This window comes from Orbicella franksi, chromosome 15 (assembly GCF_964199315.1).
Source record: "Orbicella franksi chromosome 15, jaOrbFran1.1, whole genome shotgun sequence".
NCBI lineage: Eukaryota > Metazoa > Cnidaria > Anthozoa > Scleractinia > Merulinidae > Orbicella > Orbicella franksi.
Genome location: NC_138159.1, coordinates 202,701 through 225,904, shown reverse-complemented (window position 1 = coordinate 225,904; position 23,204 = coordinate 202,701). Strand labels below are relative to the sequence as shown.

Here is a 23,204-nt window from a genome sequence, read left to right as displayed (position 1 = left end):
TAAATTATGCAAACGAATGATTTTGAAACAAGGAGAGCCTAAATGTGAATTTACCGCGAGTCCTCGGCTCAGTTGACCGAGAAGGGTTCCAGCAATTGAACATGTCTCAAGTGCAACCCTTCTCAACGTACGTCATTTAAGAGAAATTTAAATCGCTGTTTATCAAGTACTTCACTTGCAGCAATTCGGTTTTCTCAGTTCTCAGTTCAACTGCCTAACAATTTTATTGAAAGCGAACGGATCACAAATCGGTGAAGCTTGCGAGGCGTCAGTCTCGTAAGCCAATGAACGTGCGACGAGCTACAGAACGAAAAGCGCTACTAACGGCTAGCTTAACTTTTCAGAGTTTTCCCTCCAATTAACAGTTTAGAGACAGAACAAATTAGAAGTTTAAAATAGTGCATGTTCTCTTACGTTACGTTTGTGAAAGAGTTTGCACCTCTCGCACATCGCTCTAGTTTCCTGGTTCTTATGGGTATTATCTGCTCCCGAGGTTTCGAAGATAAAATCTATATCTCGGAAACACCAAGTAATATTGAACGATCTCTGGAGAAGGTGAAATAACGCTTATTCTGTCTCTGAAGGGCGAGAGGCAAAATTTTCATACTGTTGCCCCGCCTTTGCCACATAAAAAGCGCTTTCCTCAATCAACTTTCATTGATGGAGGAGAGTTTGCTGACTCTCACTTAAGATTTTGTTCGTTTACTTTTCAATGTACTTGTGAATAGCTAAAAGATTAACTGGTCAAAGTAATGATATAAGCTTTTAATGTTGGGCGGCTAATCCAGACCTGACTAACCATTCGTCCGACACTCTTTGTGATCACCGACTCAACAGCAGGGGACCGAGCTGTAAAATTCAAAATTGCTTTCCATTTTGCCAGTTCTATTTATAGCCAAGGAGAGTTGTCAGTTTACTCTGTGAGATTTTCACTCTCAGGGATATTTTTCCGTTCTATCTTGAACTGATCTGATTTTACTAGAAATAGGAGTTCAAATTGTTTTATAATTGACCACCAACTAGTGCAATAAATTTGGAGGTGAAGACAAAGACGATCAAAGATGTGTGTATTACTTTTTTTGAACGGTTACAGACATGAAAAAAAAAATCGACGCTGGTGACGAATAAACTGTTTTGGGAGGGATAATTTCTTTTTGCTTACATTGATTAATTTTTCCTAACTGGTGAAACCGTATCTTGTTACAGTTCGAATGCAAGCGATTCGAGGAAAGAAAAACAATCACTACAAAAACCCCTTAAAAGGATTATTAGACGGCATGGTAGACAATGCACATGTTTCACAACACCTGGCTCTGTAACAGCTGTTGTTTTGCCAGAAATAATTGTGTTATTTTGGGGTTACATGGATCCTCGCCGTAAGATAGATATTTCAACACTGTAAGTCTACGGTGAATACTCTGGAACCATCTTAGAACAAGTACTCTCCGTCACCTTCTCCACTGAAATCAGGGAAGGAGACAAAGAACTGAAACCATATTGTCCAATATTTAATTTTGCTGGATCCACGCCGCCATTGTTATGGTTATTTTGCTGTGTTTATTGAATACACTGCTCTGTACGGTGGAATTTAAATGAATTGTCGTTCGCGCGCAAGTTTTTGTTGATGTTACAGCTTGACTATGGAGCGACTGTCAAATATTGATGTTCCGTTGACTCTTAATCTTAATGTGTGCGCTCCTGCTTAGTTGGCCATGGCTGAGTTTATAAGCAATGAAGTGTCAGGTTTATCAACAAACGTGTGTAAAATCAACCGAGTTGTACTAAGTAAAGGGGTAAGACTTCTCTTTTGAGCTCATCCTGGTCACGTACCGCAAATTGAACACTCGGACAACGCCTAGGAAGTTACGTAACCGATTTTTACGTTCACTCCTCTTCTTCCGAAACACGTTTCCTTTCTGTGGAAAATTTCGTCGAAGACCTTGTCAGGACGCTGACTTGAACTAATGAAATATGTAGATTACACCCAGTTCCCAGAGACACCAGGTGAGTGTACTGACCCTTCCAGGTCAAAATCCATATACAGTATTTCTTAAATTAAAACTATTAAGTTGTTCGCTTGAAGGGTGTGAGAGATTTTCTGCTCTCCACAAAATGCCACTGAAAAACCAACGTTGCTGAGGGGAGCATATTTTTGTTCAAAACGTATCTCGTAATCTCTTGGCAATTTTGATGTTTGTTTTGCTCGGTTCGCTGGTTTCATCATGATTGGCCAGCGATACTCCCGTGTGAACAAACGGCTCAGTGACTTCGCAGGTCCACTTTTCATCTTAAATGAACCATGAATGATTTTAAATAGTACGGAGCAATTCTAGCCTGGATAACAATCGTTGAATTTGCTTTTTTTTCGAACGTTTATCAAGGCATATGTCTGACTCTATTAACACTAAACTCTCGAGATGCGTGTTCCATTTGAACCTCGCCATTCCTAAGAAACTAGAGGCTTGATTCGGCCTCGCTCTTAGACTGCAGTACCTTGCAAGCAGTTGGTTTCACCTATGAGACAAAGAGAGAATATTAGGCCTTTGTTAGCTGTTCGGACGAACAGTCGGAGTTTAATTAGGACCTTTCTGTCTAGGTTGTGGTTTTTGTTTATTATGCTCCGCTCGTTGTTGGATGACAAATTAATAAGAGGTACAGGTCAACGTCGGATCTTAAAAGAAAAAATTGTTTCAAAACAGTAGTTCGCTTAGATCTTAGTACGAATTTTGCAAAGTTTTCATGTTTTGGGAACTCAAACGACTCCTCAAATATGTGGAAAACGTTCGTGAGTGTGCTGTGTGATATTAGACATTTGACAACGATTGAAATTCATATAACCTTACTTAATTGAGCGGGACCTTCCTGTGTCATAAAAACGAACTTTGAATGCATGATTTGTCATGTGCAAAAACAAGGTTTGGTGGAAATAAAATACAGTAAAACAAATTATACATTTTTTTAGTGTGTTTCGTCGCTTTAACAGGATAACATATAACGCTTTCCAGTTTTTTTTCTCCCGGAGATTAAAATTTCCGTGTTCGAGGCGTAAATTTAGTTTGAAAAAACACCTTTCATTGCTTTTTGTGCCAGAATTTTAAACTGCTATTAGCGCAGGCAAAACAATATTTCAATTCGCCAATGACAAAGGGGCTATTAACATCGTGGGAGTCTTTGTTGCGACAGTTCCTTGTATGATTACGAATTTTCAATTGTTTGTTTCTTCGCAAAAAACGGTAATGTTCTCGTGAGCGAATGAAAACGAAGAGGAATATTGATAAGGCGTTAGAACGCATCACGTCTAAACAGAATTTGCTGAGTTTCTTGTTTAGTGTGTTAATTTTAATAATGGCCAAGTAAACCATTTTGCCATTAAGGCATTGCCCAAGTACACAAGTATTAAATCATCGAGTGACATGTTTGGTCAAATTCCGCGCCAACCGAGTCACACAAACATGGAGACAATCAATACTTTCACGGGAGGGTACACACGCTAACCTTACCCCTACGGCGAATTGAATCGCAATTATCGAAAGTTCCACAAAACGTCTTGCCAATAAATATCAAGAAAGTTTTTACTTAACTTTAGTTTCAAACAGTTAACCGAATCGTTTATTAAGATTCTTCAAGAGATGTCCTTCCCCACCCTTCCCGTGACAGTGTGAAGTGTTTTGCATGTTTCAGGCCCCACGCGGTTGTCACAGGCTTCAGCGCGTGTTGCAAGAAGAAAACAGAAAGGTGAATAATTTCCGTTTCGCTGCAGGAATCAGCGTTGGTCTCTAGGAGCTACAGTATCGATTGTATACGATATGGAGGTTTTTTCCCCACAAAACCAATCTTCTGACGGTAAGTGATTCATATTTTTCCGTTCGATAAGCTACTGGAGTGTACGTCCGATTCTGAAGACGGCGGCGAGCGCGCGAGACGTTCAGAGGATTCGTATCAATTGTTGGCCGGCAGGCTTCATTTAAGAATTTCAAACGTGTTTCGATGGATATTTTGAAAGAGCTTCATCGCTGATTTTATTTGATATCTATTTCTTGTGAGTTCAAATTTCGTAATTCGATTTTGTGGCAGGGTTCGCCACAAAAATAGCACGGTGCTTAACTGTAACACCACGAATGTTTAAAGCCGGAGGAAAGCGGTTTCTTGGCCGTGAATTATTCATTCAAACTTCATGGATCTGCTTAAGGTTCATTACGGATCCAATTCTTGTTTAAGTATCTAATCTTACAGCCTTGCCCTCGATTTTTCATGGTGTTAAGACTTGGCTTGTGTTGTGTGTCGAGGTTAATCTATAATTAGACCTTCGTTTTCGTAACGGGAAATTTTTCCTCTTGGAATGTCACCGTCAGATCTATTTTCCGCTGCCCACTGAAAATACATGTAACTCACAATAATCCTATATTGCGATAGCGGATAATAATTCGTTTTAGCAGAGACTCGTAAACAAAGACATTTTAAAGAATACAACGTCTCCATAATATTTTAGGCGAGGTTTGAGTCATCCGATCTGCTCCAATTTAAGCGATAGTAAGCTTAAATTGTGCGAAGCGAAAATTTCATTTTGCGTGTTATTCGTTGTTTGTTCTCAGTTTTATCAATGCAAACAGGTCAGGGAAAGTTTATGTAACTGGCTTGTGGGCAAACATAATTTCTCTGTTTTCAAAACTGAATGTTTGTTTTCTTTCGGGAAAAAGTTTTTTCTTGGTTAGAAATGCGTGATGATTGATGGTAATTTACAGTTCGTCGTCCAACGAACGAAGCCTTTACTTGGCTTCGCTACGGGTGTTCCATAGCACGTACTTGGCAGCAGTTTTAGATCGTTCGTTTTTGGTTCTGTTTGAACTGTTCTTTAATAATATTAATCGTTCCTCTTCTGTCTGGCATCTGGTGTTGACTGTCTGGTCGTATTAGCTCAACTCTCGAGGGATGACATGAACACGTTTGTTCACGAAGGTCAACATATTGCCCATTAACTTTCAGAAATGCATTGGTATTGTTTCGTCTCACACTACACTTGCAGATTGTAAATTATGCAAGACCTTGCTTTTGTTTGGCTTAATTGTTTACTGTGTTTAAAGCTAGAGTATCACTGTACATTAACGTAGACCAAACTTGATGCCTAAAGATTGAATCGCCAACCCAAACAAATCACCTATTCGCCAAAACTTCCGTCAAACGTTAGTTTCTTTCAACGAGACAAGACAATAGCGCGGATTTATGAACCCCGAGTATTTTTATTTTATTAAGAGTTACACTGGATAGTGTGGAAAGTGCCACTAGATTCGATTTCTTTTGAACTGCAGGGGCAAAATATCCACCTGTTACCGCAGGAAAAAGGATTCTGTAAAATCGTGATATATTCCAAATTGATGATGTGTATAAATGTTTTGGTTGAATATATTACAGGCCAACAATAGATTAAAAAAATACGAAAGGGAAAGATTTTCGATTAATCTGGTCTTGATCTTGATCTTGATGTAAGATCCGTTCGAAACTTTCGTATTTGTTTCAGCGTCTACAAGAAATGTTTACCTTATCACACAGAGAGGTTGGTAGCTCCCCAGTCAATTTCACCATTAGTACGATTGTTTACTTTGCCAAATTGGTTCATATGGGCACACAGTGATTTTATTTCAAGTCTGCTATGGTATATGCCGCTATATACATATATTGGATACTAACAACAACTTGCAGTTTACCATGGGCCAATAGTGCTTAATTTGTAAAAAATAATTATAATTATTTTTGTTAGCTATATGCTCAGCTAATTTTATCCGCCACAGAGTTCAGTGGCCTGTTTATCAGAAGAAATCTGCATGGAATGTATTGTCCTTGGTGGTTGAAACAATGGTCGTAATTTGCAGAAAGTTGTATACATCTTTTATGATGTGTCAAAAGTAATGGTTCACTTACGCTGTGGGTGATTTAAGCTCAACACTTATTAGACATAATGCTCTGCATAGGGAAATGTTTCAAAATTGCTTTTTACACTGAGTTGGCAAGGTCTGAAAAAATTGTGCATTCCTAAAACAGAAAGCTGTAAGCCATACCAGGGTAAAGATTAACAGGGCTTTATCAAAATGAAACAGAGATACACCACATGTAAATAACAATTAATCTTTCTGGTGACATATTTGTCTTTTGTTTTTTTTGGTAGCCATTTTGAGTTTATTCCAAATATTCCCAAAGAAAACTCTGGAATAGGGACAATTAAGGAAAAGGGAAAATTTTCTATCCAAGGAAGTGACACTTCTCCCTCTGATCTCACTCACTTCTGTTTTAACCCCCAAAAGTCATGAAAGTAGAATTACAAAACAATGGGAAGGCAGAGGCCTAATTCTGGTAATTCTTTTTCTCAGAACATGAGATCTCACATGTTCCAAGAGCATTCCAAGAGCCTGCAGGTGATTGGTTCCCGACCTTAAATCAGACAACTGCATAGCTAAAATTCAAAAAGGCCCTGTAACAAACTTACAAACAACATCACATTTCACTAAAGTTTTGTTCATCACATCATTGTGTGAGAATTCTCTGTGTACAGCTGGATTGATAACTATTTGTCGGGGGGATTGATTTGCTTTAAACTACGCTAGGGTGTATGAAACTCTTGGGTTTGCACAACTGTTGAGAATTCTCCCAACCCCCAAGTGTTGACAATGTAGATGAGGCTACATGCATGAAAAAGTGGAAAAAGTCCACTATTGCTTTTATAAAATATTCTCAGTAATAACTGTGTTTACATACTCTCATCTAAATATACCTATCAACCAATGAGAGTGTACATATTATCTTTAATATTTTATTAATTCATGTTAAGATTGGCAATCCCTGGATGAGTCTTGGGACTCCCGTTTGCCGACTCCATTAGCATTGGACTTCTCTTCACTGAGAGATGATGATGATGAAGTGATGTCAGACACACAGAGGAGTTATACAAATGGCAACGCTGAAGATTTTTACCCAAATGGTGATGGGTATCAAGGTCAGTATACAAAACCTTTTTTCAATGATTACATTGTTAGTGTACCATTAAAAGGACAGAGCAGTGTAGACATAAAACTTGGTTGAATTTGGTGGATAGTGAATGATTGTACTTTGAGTAAGTAGAGAATATACAGTATACATGCAAGTGTAACTTATATTTTGCCCTTGTCAAAAATGTGTCCGTAATGATGTATTTGGTTATAAATTATAACAATGTTTCAGATCAGGATTTACATGTAAATGACAGATTCTTTAGATCATGCATCTAAGGAACCAGTGAATCCAGTGTGGACAAGCATTCATTATCTAGTACAGTTCCATTGATCCTGATCTGGATCTTCCTGAATGCACGGTCCTTAGATTCGCATAGCACATTTCTGTAATTATGGAGGACAATAGTAATGGGTTGAACAAATTTTTTTGAGTTTTAAAATAAGTATTAAAGTCTTGTTGCTGTGTACTTTTAGACATTACAGCTATACTCTTGGCCTTATCTTAAGATCGAGGTACCATCCATATAGTGTACATAATACAATTGTATTTCAGTTTTGAAATTAGGAGTAAATAATTGAATGCTAAATTGACCATAGCTCCCATGTAATCATCACAAACTAAAGAAAGTATCTGTTGTAAAATGTGTTGTGCCACATGTACAATGTAAGTTCTTACGTGTTTAAAAGAATTCCTAGGCAACAGGTTTGTGAAAGACTTAAAAATAAAACCCTTCAACTTGTTAGTGTTCTGTAACTTAAGGCAAAGAGAAAATGAAATGCACAAGTACACTGTAGCAGTGAGTTAAAGCAAAAACAAGACAAGCAAAAAACAAAGTGATTTCACCAGAGGTACCCATGATCTTTCTACACCAGATAATATTTATTTACATAATTTGTCTTGGGCTGAGTAGAAATACATGTGGGTCTAAGGGCTGGTATTAAAATTCTTGTGAAACAATATAGCACTAGTCTGCATCAGGCAACATTCTGTTCCAGGTACACAAGTACATACAACCTGTTTTGAATAACTGAGAATCACTGGAATTGCGTGTAATTACTTTTAGTAGCTGCTCTATGGTCTTGCTTGGCTGAAAGTTAGGGAGAGTGCTTGACTAATGAACTGCATGGTGTCCAATGTATGTGCTTTCTTTAATTTCTTTCTTCGCACAGTATTAATAAACTATAAATGTGTGTAATATGTTGTAGACCAACCAGCCACACCAGACGGTCAGCATGTGTTAACAACAAGTAATGGATTCACTGAGGGAGAAACTGAATATCTTCAAATGGCAAGGAAAGGTGGTGGACATTCAGGTATATTTAACAAGCTACAATTTATGAAGGTTGTGTTTTAATTGAGCACCAGAAATTAAGGAAACTGTGTACAAAAAATAAATTGGTTGATGGAGTGTATAAATTGCCCTTACTGTTCTCCTTATGGTTTAGTTTGACAAGCTATTTCATCCTAGGCTACACCTAGAGTTATGACGGTTATTCATGGTATTATTCATGTGGGCAGTTTAAACCGAAGATAATGTCACGTTCTTATCAAAGGGCTCATCTTGTGATCTGGAGTGCAATATAATAGCCACTATGTGGATCTTCTTTTGGCAATATAGAATTAAATCTAATCAGATCATAACCTCCTATGTCTACTTGCCTTAGACTACAAGGCTAGTGGAGAAGTTTCACCAAGTGTTGATCAATACAGCTTACTGTTTTGACAGATCTATTAAAAGTTGATCCTCACACTCCCACCTCTGAGCCAGTGAAATATGACAAAAAGGACGGACAGTGGTATGCTCATAATGGAGTAGATATACAAGACACACAGCAGAGGAAAGGTTAGAACAATAAAATTATTATTACATTAATTTTTGTTTTATTTCATGTTCAGACTAATACGATTTATTATAATCATCTTATGTGCAATTTTTAAATGTTGACTTGCCTCCATTTCAGAAATGATGACAGTGCCTAGTCGGTCACAGTCATCTCCGGACAGTTCAGTGGACATTGAGACAGATACGGAATATCTTAAAATTGCAAAGAAAGGTGGAGGGCATAAAGGTTAGAAACAAATTGTCATGTGCAAAAGTTGTACCAAGTGAAGCCATGAAAGCTAAGGGTTGAGGCTCATTCAGGAGAGATGATTTATTTAATTTTTTTTTTGTGAGCTTATGAATTAACAAGTTTGCTTGTCTACGTGCAGATTTATTGACAGTGGATCCTCACACACCTACCCCTGAACCAGTGAAGTATGACAAGACAGACGGACAGTGGTACACTCATGATGGAGTAGATATCAAAGAGACGCAGCAGAGAAAAGGTGAGGTTAACATCACTAAATACTTCAAAGGGTAAAAGTCATGCTTGCTTCAGTGTGACTGATCTGAACATTTAACCATCTCTTGTATTTGGACTATTTATGAATGATGGAATGCTTAATTGAGTGGAAAGCTTTAATGATGCCATTGATAGTTCTGGTTTATATATTAAATATAATGTGACAATGTTGTGTACAACAGACTTGTCTTTAGCTCTTGATGGATGGGAACTCAATGGGGATGCAGAATCTGCAGCAGGAGGAAAGCAAACAGGATATCTTGACCTGGCCAAGAAAGGTGGAGGGCACAAAGGTAACAGTCACAATTCACAGTTGTTGACAAAAAAGCAAAACTTATTCTTGATAATACTGTAATTATAATAAATTTAGCAGGCAATCATTGCCTACAGACTCTGAGGATGACATAAGCATTTAGTTCAACGGTACACAATCTTGGCTAATGACCAAACACCTCATAGAGCTATCGTGAATCACTATCAAAAAGTTGTAACACAAAGTGTTCTTCTAGTGGAAGGTGTTCTGGGCCTCTCTTATTACATGTACTAGTACTTTCTGATGAGTCATGTACTACAGGAAATTTATTTCAAATCTCACTGAAAGCAGCAGCCTGAGATGTGCATTTTTTGTTTTAAACTGCAAATAAAATTTAACCATGCCAACATGTATGGCAACTTGTCTTAAGAAATAACTTCCAATCATTTTCAAAGAATTTACAGTAAACAACAAAACACTGTTTACTGTCAGACCAATAACCAAAATACAGTAGCTATCTCCTCAGTAGCTATCTCTTTTCATTCCTCAAATCAATCTGTAAATTATTCTGACTGTTATATCTCTCTCCTGCCTTGCAAAAAATATTAATGTACATGACAAGGGTGGAGGCTAATTTGAAAACCTAGTGATTCATGTAATCTCTAGGCTCATTGATAACAAGGGGTTTCAACAATAACTTATAACGAAATTAATTATTGTAACTAATTAACTCTAACCTAAATGTGATTTGTATTCCTGACCATTATTATAGTTGTGATAAAATAAGATGTTATTGTTGTATGTAGTCTCTGGCTTCTTTTGTCCTTTTTATAAAGTTACACTATTGTTTTTTCTAGATCTGTTGACCATTGAGGATCACACTCCATCCCCTGAGCCACTGAAATATGAAAAAAAGGGTGGAGACTGGTATAACCAAGATGACATGGTCATCAAAGATGGTCCACAAGGTGAGGAAAAATTTTAATACTGCTGTAGTTAATTGTGTTCAGTATATTTGCTTATCTGGTATTTGCTTATATATTTAAAACCTCTTTATTATGTAGCTGTGATTTAAAATTTGTTCCTTTTCAGATACTGGAGTAGTGCAGAAGCGTCGAAGGACTTACAGTGACTCTTTAGCTGAGTGTAAAGCTGAAACGGAATACTTAAGGACTGCAAGGAAGGGAGGAGGGCATAAAGGCAAGACTGCTGACTTGAATTTTACCATACTACTCCTCTACTTAGCACAAAGATTATTTTATTTGACACTCACGTAGATTCAAACACCTGATCTCTGCTTTGTAGTCCACCTTCATCTCCACCAGGCCATCCCAGCAACCATTACATTAGGTGTTGGTCTATTAAGTTATTGGTTCCCAACGCCCTCCCCCTCTCCCACCCATGTGATGAGAATTAAACTGTTTTGTATTAAGAAAGCCAACATACTGGTCTGAAGAAATTTAAAGCCGGGGTAGAAATTGAGCCGTAATATAACTCTACATCAGCTAACAGTGCAGTACAACAGTGCATTTGCTTATTATTGCTCAGCTGGTATATAATATTTTTCATTTTTCACCCTTAGATCTTTTGACAACAGAAGCCCATGTGCTTACTCCTGAACCAGTCAAATATGAAAAGAAGGACGGACAGTGGTACACTCATGATGGAGTGGATGTTATAGAGACTCAAGCAAGGAAAGGTGCTGAATCAGCTGATTTGTGTAATTCATTGATTTGTTCACAGACACTTTGCTACCTCATTTTTCATCCTTGACAGAACACTGATTTCTGCTGAAAGCATATATCATGTACACTTACTTAATGTTGGTGGAAAACTCTGTAATAATAAGCTGTCTACTCCCATAATGTACTACATGTGCCTGTTCACACTCTGAGCCCCAAAATGTGGAGTTTTCATTACAAGACAGAGATGCTGTGGGTGCAACTTTCTTTGCTGACCAGTAGTTTTACTCTGTTCAATAGAAATGGTTACTCTGCCTAGCAGTCCACGCCCATCAAGTGCTGCAAGCTCTATAGATATTGAGACAAACACAGATTATCTAAAGATTGCCAAGAAAGGTGGAGGACATAAAGGTTAGTGCTGATCTCGACAGCAGTCTCCAAATTGGAACTCATACTAATTTTATCATACTGTTGGTTATTTCTGAGAATGTTTGTACACAAAGCACATGTGAACTGTGAATGAACATGGAAGATGAAAGTGATCATGAGATGCAAAGCAAGCAGTAGCAACAAATGCAGCCTTTATCAGCATTTAAATTGGCAACCTTTGTTAACTGTATCAATATAACTACATCAGAGCTGGAAGTTCTCTAAAGCCTCTTAAAGAAAGCGTGATAAATTATGTTTCTATTAGTAATAATCAATACATGTTTTTAATCATATTTAATTTATTATTTTCTTAATATTTTTTCTGAGGGAAGGTCATTGCTATTTTGTTTGGTAATTAATAACTAAAGTTTCATTTTCTTTTAGATCTGTTGACAATAGATCCTCACACACCCACCCCTGAACCAGTGATGTTTGACAAGACAGACAGACAGTGGTACACTCATGATGGAGTGGATGTCAAAGAGACACAACAGAGGAAAGGTGAGCTGTTAGATTTTTGAAGTTATTTTTCAAATTTTATGCTGTTGTTAATGGTAAACGTTTAAAAGAATACAAATTTTTCAGAATGAAAACTATCGAAATTAAATCTTTTCTAATTATAATTGTTTTATATTTTTAAATTAGTAATATTGATTTCATTTTTTAAATGTCAAATAAATGGGTATTAAATTTCGAAAGTGATGTTCTTAATTGCAGACTTGTCAGCAAACATAAATAGCCCTGGTCACAATGTAGATGAAATTGTAGCAGCAGGAGAAAACAGTGGAGACTACTTGAAGCTGGCAAAGAAAGGAGGCGGGCATCAAGGTTAGACAGGAAGACAACATTGCTGACAGTATATAAATTAAATGTTCAGACAATAATCAGTTATTAACAAATCATGTACACACCATTCATCTGAGAAATTTCACACTACAAATGGGATTTTAATTATTTTTTAACCCCTCAGCCATGCATACTGTTGTACTGCTCTGCAAACTGATCTGAGCTGCACATGAAGGTTTGCAACATTGACAAATTAGGACCAAGTTGACTGCACTGTGGTGTCTATTGTACCTCTCATATACGGCTAGCTTACATGCAGTTGTACTAAATACACATCTACGTATATGTATTTTAATTGTGTAGGATTTAAATGTATCTGTAAGCTATTTGTAGAATTGAAAAGCTAAGGTCACTATTTGTGTTAGTTTTAACATAGAAAGTGTTTACTGAGGATAAATCAGATATTTGTAGCACTGGTATAACATTCAGCCTTGCCATCACTGATCTATTACATCCTGTAGTATTGTGAAAGCCCTTCCTGGATTGAGACAGTGTTTACAACTTAATTTTGTTGTGTGTCAGATTTGTTAACAATAGATCCTCACTCACCCACCCCTGAACCAGTCAAATATGACAAGAAGGATGGACAGTGGTACACTCATGATGGGGTGGATGTAAAGGACACTCAACAAAGAAAAGGTAATTTTCTATTTTAGTGATGTTTTAAACAGAGTTAAGTTTTGTTTACAGTCAGCATACAAGAGTGTTAACTATTTCCTAAAAATGAACTGGCGATTGGGAAACTTTTTTTTTTGTTATAAAGCAATCTTCTACAGCACATGTTTTAATGTAATTTTTTGGCTTAAGTATCCTGTCACTTCCTCAATACAGTTGTTGTTAGTACTGCTATACATGGCTCCACAGAACTTGTCACCAGAACCAGTCCATGGCTTTTGTTAAATGTTTGTGATAGACATTAATGTGATTGATAAGAAATGCGATATCATGTGACATTGTCACCTATATAAAGCCCCTTTGAAAGTAAACCCTGCTGAACATAAACACCTCATCCCACCCACTGCCTTACCAACAAATTATGTGATGTATAAACTGAAGCAAAAGAATTTGTTCACAAAAAATATTCTCACTTGATTTAATCTTTAGAAATGGTAACAGTTGCAAGTAGTCCTCGACCAGAAAACAGTTCAATGGAAGTTGAAACAGAAACACAATACCTTAAAATTGCAAAAAAAGGTGGAGGGCATAAAGGTACTTACTCAGTAGCTGATCACTTGTTAAAGATATTTTCTAACACTGGCTAGTATTGCTTTTGTCATTTTAAACAATTACTGAAAAGTGATTTTCTTTATAAAACGTAACTAGCCGTAAATTTCATTTTTATTATCTGTTCACTCTACATTATTAGTAATGGTCTTTCCCATTTGAAAACATATTGGTAGTATACATGGCCATGTTTTCTGACTGTGTTTGTACATTTAAATTCAGTCAAAATCTTTTGATTGCTGCTATTCAATTGTTAAATTAGAATTTTCTGGAATGTCCAGTAGCCCCATCATATACATGCATGTAAACTTGATTGTAACTGAGGTTTAATTCAGGAAATGTTACAGAACTGATTGTCATGTCTTGGAACCTTAAATTAAAGTATGCAGCTGTTCATTTGTTAATTAAATCTGACTAGCACAACCTTGTTCCTGTATTGTAGAACTGTTAACAGTTCAACCTCACTCACCCACCCCTGAGCCGGTGACATACGATAAGAGAGACGGACAGTGGTACACTCATGATGGAGTGGATGTGAAGGACACACAACAAAGGAAAGGTAATAGTATTGTATGTTACAATGACTTACACAAAGCTTGTACAATGTGCATGTAGCATGTGCATTTGGGACTCACATGGTGGTAGACATGGAAGGAGATATTCACCAAGGTTTAATGATTAAACTTTTCTTTCATTTATTATTTGTGATTTTCTATTTCAGTATGAATTTCATTATTTAATTCCTGGCTCTCTTATTAATTTTGAATTTGATTATATAATTTTTCTTGAGAACCTATTAAATTGTGCCTTAACATGTAAATCAGATCTCGTTGCACTTAGTTGGTAATCATTTCTTACATGCCAAATTTCTGTGACAAAACCAATAATTGGAGGATTTGTGTTTGTTTGATAGAATTAGCCGTAACTCTTGAAGCCCAACATGGCACAGAAAGTCTAACAACCGCTGGAGGAAATAACAGAGATTATCTTGACCTAGCAAAGAAGGGAGGAGGGCATACAGGTGCATACAGTAATGGTCAATAACTACTGACAGAACTATATTGGTTAAATATATAACTATGTACTGAAGCTGTATGATTTTTAAGCGTACAATGCAAAAGTATAACTTACAGCATTGTTCGCTTTTTGAACCCTCAGATCTGTTGACAATAGACCCTCACTCACCCACCCCTGAACCAGTGAGTTACGACAAGACAGATGGACTGTGGTACACTCATGATGGAGTGAATGTGAAGGACACACAGCAAAGAAAAGGTAACGCAGTGAAGGTCATTGATTCCAATTCCATTGGAGGCTGATTTTTTTTTTTATAACTGCAGACATTTCACTATCTTCCATTAACTTGTGGAATCAATTATTACCATAGTTGGTTGAATGTTCATGAACTTGGCTGATAAATCTGATCTGGGTGTGGAACTGCCTGCTGCAGAAATTGCACTTTGGGCAGCTCAGTTTCTGGGTGGAGGAGCAAGCACCTAGCAGCTACCACTTTCTGTGCTAGCCATTTGCTTTCAACATTTGCTCTGTGATGCTGTTCAGCTGATTTGACTCTTCTGTTGACAAGGCTGTGCAATGATTGTCAGTTAACTTGTGAACTCATCATTAACTCTTGTGACCTCATTACTGAACGCTACATTAGTTGAACTAGTTCTAAATGGTCACAATTTTATCTTAATCGAAGAATGGTTTGCCTTGCTTTCCTGCAGTATTAAAGTCCACAATTATGTAAACTATATTTAATTGATAGTGTTGATAGCCTTTATTAAACATATCACTTTATAATCCTTTAGAATCAACTGTGTCAGTTGAAGATCAGAGGAACAGTGAGGGTCTGGTGGCTGCGGGAGGTAATAACAGAGAATATCTTGAGTTGGCAAAGAAGGGTGGAGGCCATGAAGGTAACTGCTGATAATGTCTCTATATGTCAGGAATTTTGAAAATGAAAACAAGCGTTTTGAAATGCGTCAACAGCAAATATTATTAATCCATTCTCTGGAATAGCAAAATCTATTTCATGAATTAATGGTACTCGCTCTTAATGTCAAACAAAATATGCAATCATGTAATTCCCAGGGTCCCTCTTAATCTTCATAGGGCAGGAAGAAGATACTAGACCTGGGAGCAAGGGTCCATTACCTAACCAATGAATACACTTTCTTTCTGACAGATCTATTGACAATAGAGCCCCACACACCCACCCCTGAACCGGTCAAATATGACAAGACAGATGGACAGTGGTACACTCATGATGGAGTGGATGTCAAAGAAACACAACAGAGAAAAGGTATCTCCTGCAGTTTGACATCAAGTCTTGGGTCATTTTGCTAACAGCATTTTCAAAGTGTTTCATTTGACTACAAATGCTGTAGCAGTAGCCCTTAATTGGGGCAAAAGCAAATTTGCTATATAGCAGTTAATAATCAACTAAGTGATAATTAATTGGATCAAATGAGTTCATTGCAATCAGTGAATGTTCCAGATCAGTACAGATTTACAACAGTATGTTCTGTTTTGTACAGATCTGTCCGTGACTCTTGAAAGCATTCCAGAAGATTTGTCAGCAGCTGGAGAAATCAATGGGGAATATCTTAAAATGGCAAAGAAAGGAGGGCGCAAAGGTACATATTGTGTTAATAGTCACCACTCAGAAAATAAAAAAATTACAATTTCTGTTTCTTTAGCATTACATGAATTGTATTAAAAAATGACCTATTAAATGGTTAACTCACCTGACCCCTGGGCCAGGGTTCAAACCCTCAATGGGGTAACAGTACTGTGCTCTTGAGCAAGGCCCTATACTCGTACAATCATCATGGTGCATAAATGAGTGTATAATTGCAGTATGTACATGTATGCTGGTAAATTCTATGTTGGAGAGTAATATACATGAAACCCTGTAATTGCATGAACAGCAACCCATTGAGGTGATATAAAAATACTTACACTTGTAGTCTGAGGTTCTGAGGTGTACTGTCGCAAAAGTTTGGCCTTTTGCATTACTTTGCATACATTCATAATGCATGTTTGAGGGAATGTAAGGGGAGCTAATGGTAGTTAATCTGAATGATAGCAACTTCCAGGCTGGGATAAGTCTTAGTGGTGTTTTACGATACACTTAAGTATTTAGTTTTTAAGATTTCAGAGGAAGGGTACATTTTGCTTATAGCTTTCCATTATGTTGTTAGATTTGTTGGCAATAGAACCTCACACCCCCACCCCTGAACCAGTGAGATACGACAAGAAGGATGGGCAGTGGTACACTCATGATGGAGTGGATGTCAAAGATACACAACAAAGAAAAGGTATAGAATTGTTGCTAGAAGTAGCAGGAGCTGTAGTGGTAGTAGTAGCAGAAATAGTAAAGTAGATAGAAGAACACTTCACTTGTTTTAGTGTTGTCCATACCAGTTGGTTCTGTTAATTAAAAAAATAATGTAAAACATCAAGTAGAACTCTTGTTGTACAGTGTGTGTACTGTTTAGGTCTTGACTACATGAAAACATTTTCCATGTCAATATTAACATAACTAGCTGGTCAAGATTACATGTTGTAATAGTTGAACCATTTTAATGGCATGTATGATGAGGATAAGGCCAGCTGATCTTACCCACATCCATTTCTTACCCATGTTGCCTCTTTGCCACTTCAGTTCTGTTGATAATTACATTTTGTACTGTTAAGAATTAGAGCCTCCTTACACTTAACATCATTATTGTAGTAAAAAGATATATTTTTTAATAAAATGTTTTAAATTTAACTTCCTTAGAAATGGTAACAGTTGTCAGTAGTCCTCGCTCACCAAACCTGGACACAACAAAGGAAGTTGAGACAGAAACAGATTACCTTAAGATTGCCAAGAAAGGTGGAGGGCACAAAGGTTAGGCCATAAAAATAATAACAATAATAGTTTTATTAAAAATTAATATGTACTAAGTGTGTGCCGTAAGCCTGTTGCTATTTACTTTGTTCGTACAATGTAGGAGTATGAAAGAAGTAACACATATGCCAGTTAGGGACCCTTGCACTGTAGGTTAGTTATGTTACTAACAGGAGTATTGTGTGACAGATCTGTTAACCATTGAACCTCACTCACCCACCCCTGAACCAGTAAAATACAATAAGGAGGATGGACAGTGGTACACTCATGATGGAGTTGATGTCAAAGACACACAACAAAGAAAAGGTGAGTTTAATGACTGAGAAGTTAACCATCCTTCTTGTACATGTACTATACAGTGTTCTCCTTAAGCAGCAGTGCCCAGCCAAAATCGCCATCTACCTGGCAGTCCTGGGCATGAGGGCCATGCTTGTGATAAATTGGATTTTTTACGATAAAAAAGATCTGTAAATTTGAAACAGGTTTTTTACTTTTCTATTATTTACCTCAACAGTCACAAAGTAATTTTAAATTTGGCTGAAAACTTGAAAACCCCTAAAAGTGATTGTACTGTCAGCTCATTAAGGGTCAGCAGTTTATTCCTCTTGTAATACTAGTTCATATGTCTATCACTTAAAAATGTCTTTCCCAATCTCCTGCAAAAATTTCATGGTGAACTTCTGGTTTTCATGTTGAGTTTAATAAATCTCTGAGGATATTAAGTAACCGCTCCATGGCATCTGATAAAAAACAAAATGAGCGTCTCATCATTTGTTTTGGATGTTCGGTAAAATGCTCAGTGCTACCTACTGTACTGAAACACCTTGACTATACCATGCTGGGGATGTAAGAGATCTTTTGCACTTTGCAACATGTATGTTTTTTTTTAGACGTAAATGTTTTTTAACTCTTCAAGGGCAGCTGTAATGATTGTGTGAAGTACATGTACCTTACCTTTTTTTTACTTTCCCCAGAAATGGTCACAGTGTCAGCTAGTCCACGCCCAGCAAGCACAGAGAGTTCTGTAAATATTGAGATAGAAACTGATTATTTAAAGATTGCCAAGAAAGGTGGAGGGCATAAAGGTTAGTTATCAGTCTCACTCAACAAGGAAACAAGAAGTTGACAAAACATTACATTCTACCCATTTGAAAAAATACTGTAGACAGTAGTCGTAATTTGTTGAAAAATCTAACACAGTTTTTTTCACTTAAGACCTGTTGACACTTGAACCTCACACCCCAAGGAGTGAACCAGTCAAATATGACAAGACAGATGGACAGTGGTACACTCATGATGGAGTGGATGTGACGGACACACAGCAAAGAAAAGGTAATTAATCGGGAGGTTTTCTGATTGGTGGTATGTTAGTTTAGGTAAACCTAATTAAATAATATAATACTTGTATATAGTATATAGTAATAGTAATTGGCCCAGGTGGAGGACAATTCAGGGAGTAATTGCGTGAGTAATTTCAAAATTGGACGAGGGTGAAGCGTGAGGCCAATTTGAAATTACAAGCACGATTACTCCCTGAATTGTACGACATGAGGTCTAATTACTAATTAATCGTATCTATAACAAATGTCTTTTGAGAACTTATTTTGAGCGAAACATATGTAACGCTTTTCACAATTTTGAAAACTGTAGGAAACCTGTGAAGGAAGCCCGGGGTCGGGGGGGGGGGTACTCCCAGAAAAATTGGGTGGGGGTGTGTGGCCCGCTTCCCAAAACCCTCACCCTATTTATGACCAAAATCTGTGATATTCCCTACCCTATTTATGACCTGACCAAAAATTCGAAACCCTATTTATGACCTGACCCTTAATCAAAACCCTGTTTCAGACCTGTGTTATAATTAGTTCCTAGTTCAGACCAATGTAAAATTACCGTAAACATAATTTGTGAAGGGCTTTTGTTGATTTTCTATGCGATAATGATGAAAAAGAGGCTTCTTAAAAACATACCCATATCAAAACCATACCCTATTTATGACCAAAATGGCCTTAATCAGCTAATATCGATACCCTGTTTATGACCAAAACAGCTGAAAAACCATGCCCTTTGGGGCCGCACATACCTATATAGCCCATATAAGGGAATACGCCCCGGGGAAGGAAGCCATCAAAGAGCGCGTAATTGACGTGCAAATCACGTGGGTATCCAATTACGAAAAGTTCAAATTGGATACCTGTAATTGGACACCCACGTGATCGCGCGCCGATTACGTGACAAATAGGCGTGCGGAGAACAAATCAAGATCGAGAATTTTGTTATAGACACGATTAACCATATTACATGCATGTCAGAAAGTAAGTTTATTTTTCTGTGGTTGCTTAAAATCTCTTTAGAAATGGTGACAGTTTCCAGCAGTCCACGTCCAACAAACTTGGACAGTTCAGTGAACGTCAAGACAGACACAGAATACCTCAAGATTGCAAAGAAAGGTGGTGGGCATAAAGGTAAGGCTTAATAATTAATGACCACATGTATATCTTGCAATAACAAGAAGCCTTCCCTGCAAATAATAATCATTTCAAAGTAAATTTTCTTCTTTTACTGGCCATGTTACATGGGTAACTTTTGTACAGTAAATTACACTGTCCAGTATTGTGCAGGTTAAATAAATGAGTGCAAAATTTTGCTGTTTCAGATCTTTTAACAATGGAGCCACACACTCCGTCTCTAGAGCCACAGAGATACCAGAAGAATGGAGGAGACTGGTACAATCAAAATAGCACAGACACACCAAGTACGTGTATGCAGTTTACAGGTTGTGATTCTAAGTACTTTGTAACAGGTCACTACGTAACTAACATGTATAACAGAAAGTTAAACAGCCAAGTGGGAGACTTAAGTTTAGACTGATGTATAATTCTGCTTGTTGTTTAGGATCCTCAGCCCCACCAAGTCCACACAAAAATAACAGCGATGACACAGACTACTTAATCCTGGCTAGGAAGGGCGGTGGACACAGTGGTATGTCTTATGACCAACTCCGACAACCATAAACTCTCTAATAGGGTCTCCGACACAGGAGATGTGCTGACCTGGGTCAAGTCAAGACAGTTACATTTATGTTCTGTCAGATGACTCTTCCGCTTTTTCCTCCCTGTTGCACAACAGGGTAGCACTGTTTTTTTCGGTAGATGTGACAAAATGGTTGGGACTTTTGAAGTTTAGAAGTGAACATTGGTGTTCAAATGAGTTGACTGTCAAATATGATTACTCCATAACAGATTTATTGACAATAGAGCCCCACACTCCCACCCCAGAGCCAGTCAAATATGACAAGAAGGACGGACAGTGGTACACTCATGATGGAGTCGATGTAAAGGACACACAACAGAGAAGAGGTTGGTTTCACTGTATATGAAGTAAACTTGCTGTATTTACCAATGTATTAAATGGATCCATACGATCAGCAGTGATATTTCAATGTTCTTGCGTAATGCACATGCAGAACTCAATCTTCCACGAGTTTAACATAACGTACATGTATGTCTTGCAACGTATATAAACTGTACGCACGACTCCGTCTCATTTGCAAATAGTGATACTTGTATTACATGGCCATTGTACATGTATCTGAAGGTACATAAAAACTATATTTGAATTACTTGATTGACTGTTTGCAGTTCTCGCTTTATATATTTGTGTTTTGTTGTGGTTTTGTAATACTGCTGACTACCTTCCTCATCTAGCTTTCACTAGCCGCCTGTGTTTTGTCATCTTACCAGAAGTTGTTCAAACTGCTACATTTCTCTCTAGATCAGACACCTAGTTCTCGTCGGAGTCCGCGTAAAAACACAAGAGACTCAAAACTAGACATCAACACTAATACAGAATACCTTAAAATTGCTAGGAAAGGTGGAGGGCATAAAGGTACTAACAGTAACAATAATAATAAACGTAATGTAATGTTAAGTTATCAGCAAAAGTAACAATGGAATTAAGAGTAATAAATTAATTATTAATTATATAGCATTTATACTAATGCAGTACTTACATATGAGCATGATTAACAACTGCTTAAGTGCTTCTTAATTGCATTGCTTCATTAGCTCTTCATTCTAATAGTTAGTGAGACAAATTGGCTCCCTGACTGCTAACCTGTTAGCATTAGTTAAGTAAGTTGGGTTTCTCTGGTAACATGTCAATCAGTCATCACATTCTTCTGTTAGATCTGTTAACCCACACGCCATCTCCAGAACCACAGAGATATGAAAACAAGGCAGATCAGAATAACCACGATAGTGTCGATGGAAATAAAACACGAGATAGGAAAGGTAATGTGCAAAAGTTATATAACCGAAATATGAACGGAAGTTTTCAAATGATCTCAAAATGAAAGTTTGATAAAATTCGAAGAAACTTTGCTGAACTTCGTAGTATCAAGTGAAATTTCAAAGCAATGAATTTTCGAAATTATGAGGGAGGTTGCACATGCTCCATTTCTCCTGCTAGAAGTAGTTGTGTCTTTTAAAGGCAAGAAAACGAATAGGCGTTACTTGACCAAGTTGTCAACAACTCCTAACCTAGTGAGTTGAAAACGGCCACCTCTCCTCAAAATAATGATTGCATTTTACGTCTCAACACCAGTTATACCAAACTATGCTTTTCTCCCTTTGAAAGCTCCTTCAAATGCAAACCCATCCACAGAGGTTAATTCTTCTCCAGTTTGGTTGTTGGTTCCATTCAGTAACCCATTCGAAAAACGTTTTTAACCTTTATTTACCCTTGGCAGTGTTTATTGAAAAAAATTAATTTCTAAAATGCATTGCAAGCAAAAATAGGTCTTACCTTAAGTGTTGGACATCTCTACATGTACATTTTGCTCCTGCAGGTTCCCGTCATCAAAATGGTGGCTCCTCGGTACAAATAAATACAGAAACAGAATATCTAAAAACGGCAAGGAAAGGGGGAGGACATAAAGGTAACACTGGAATAATTTGATTCGTTCTTGAGATAACTGTATGATTCAAGACCCTCACCTGCTATACCCACGTGTAAATAAGCTTATACTATAATGACAGTTGCGGCAATAAATAAAATCTTTATTTATCCTGATTAAAAAACCGATCTGCTGAACCTAAGGGAGCAGCTGGTATAAACCGGTGATTAGTAATGTAAAATATATTCATCTAAAAATACCTCCACACAACAATATCAGAAGAATGTTACGAGGCTACTTCACTGTATGATTTGATTTGATTTGAGTGTGCTAATTCGTGTTTATTTCCATCATTATTACAGAAAAATGAGAACTCTTGGGAAATTTGAAACCCTCGATAACTTTGAATTAACATATGTGTGCTTGAAACTAATTGCGTTTTCATTTGGCAGACCTTCTCACAATCGAACATCATAAGCCCAGTCCCAAGCCTAAGAAACAAGAGAGTAAGTTAGGAGACTGGTACTACCAAGATGGATCTGTTGTTAAAGAGAGGAAAGGTATTTTGTTCGCTTATCATTAAAACAATCCATTTTTTCATCCCAAACTTTTCAGAGAGAAAATTATAATCGAACCTTCACTAACGGCTACT

The 23,204-nt window shown here is 37.2% G+C and overlaps 1 protein-coding gene across 4 annotated transcripts in view; it reads left to right on the top strand.

Moving 5' to 3' along the window:
* Window positions 1–1,707: 1,707 nt before the first annotated feature.
* LOC145469462 (uncharacterized) overlaps window positions 1,708–23,204 on the top strand; it is a 27,937-nt gene continuing 6,440 nt past the window's right edge. Inside the window, exons 1-35 of one of the 4 annotated variants that reach the window (XM_081453187.1) lie at window positions 1,710–2,004; window positions 3,682–3,843; window positions 6,821–6,985; window positions 8,187–8,294; window positions 8,708–8,824; window positions 8,943–9,050; window positions 9,193–9,309; window positions 9,509–9,619; window positions 10,437–10,547; window positions 10,672–10,779; window positions 11,162–11,278; window positions 11,562–11,672; window positions 12,075–12,191; window positions 12,408–12,518; window positions 13,059–13,175; window positions 13,641–13,745; window positions 14,203–14,319; window positions 14,674–14,781; window positions 14,919–15,035; window positions 15,572–15,679; window positions 15,949–16,065; window positions 16,301–16,399; window positions 16,967–17,083; window positions 17,548–17,658; window positions 17,848–17,964; window positions 18,633–18,743; window positions 18,874–18,990; window positions 20,010–20,120; window positions 20,312–20,410; window positions 20,551–20,637; window positions 20,898–21,014; window positions 21,430–21,543; window positions 21,843–21,947; window positions 22,505–22,594; window positions 23,005–23,112. In XM_081453187.1, coding sequence (XP_081309313.1) covers window positions 3,807–3,843; window positions 6,821–6,985; window positions 8,187–8,294; window positions 8,708–8,824; window positions 8,943–9,050; window positions 9,193–9,309; window positions 9,509–9,619; window positions 10,437–10,547; window positions 10,672–10,779; window positions 11,162–11,278; window positions 11,562–11,672; window positions 12,075–12,191; window positions 12,408–12,518; window positions 13,059–13,175; window positions 13,641–13,745; window positions 14,203–14,319; window positions 14,674–14,781; window positions 14,919–15,035; window positions 15,572–15,679; window positions 15,949–16,065; window positions 16,301–16,399; window positions 16,967–17,083; window positions 17,548–17,658; window positions 17,848–17,964; window positions 18,633–18,743; window positions 18,874–18,990; window positions 20,010–20,120; window positions 20,312–20,410; window positions 20,551–20,637; window positions 20,898–21,014; window positions 21,430–21,543; window positions 21,843–21,947; window positions 22,505–22,594; window positions 23,005–23,112 — 3,730 coding nt within the window. In that variant the 5' untranslated portion in view covers window positions 1,710–2,004; window positions 3,682–3,806. Of the gene's footprint in view, window positions 2,005–3,315; window positions 3,844–6,820; window positions 6,986–8,186; window positions 8,295–8,707; window positions 8,825–8,942; window positions 9,051–9,192; window positions 9,310–9,508; window positions 9,620–10,436; window positions 10,548–10,671; window positions 10,780–11,161; window positions 11,279–11,561; window positions 11,673–12,074; window positions 12,192–12,407; window positions 12,519–13,058; window positions 13,176–13,640; window positions 13,746–14,202; window positions 14,320–14,673; window positions 14,782–14,918; window positions 15,036–15,571; window positions 15,680–15,948; window positions 16,066–16,300; window positions 16,400–16,966; window positions 17,084–17,547; window positions 17,659–17,847; window positions 17,965–18,632; window positions 18,744–18,873; window positions 18,991–20,009; window positions 20,121–20,311; window positions 20,411–20,550; window positions 20,638–20,897; window positions 21,015–21,429; window positions 21,544–21,842; window positions 21,948–22,504; window positions 22,595–23,004; window positions 23,113–23,204 lie in introns of those variants that run through there. The other 3 variants (XM_081453189.1, XM_081453191.1, XM_081453188.1) reach the window with 3 other exon arrangements.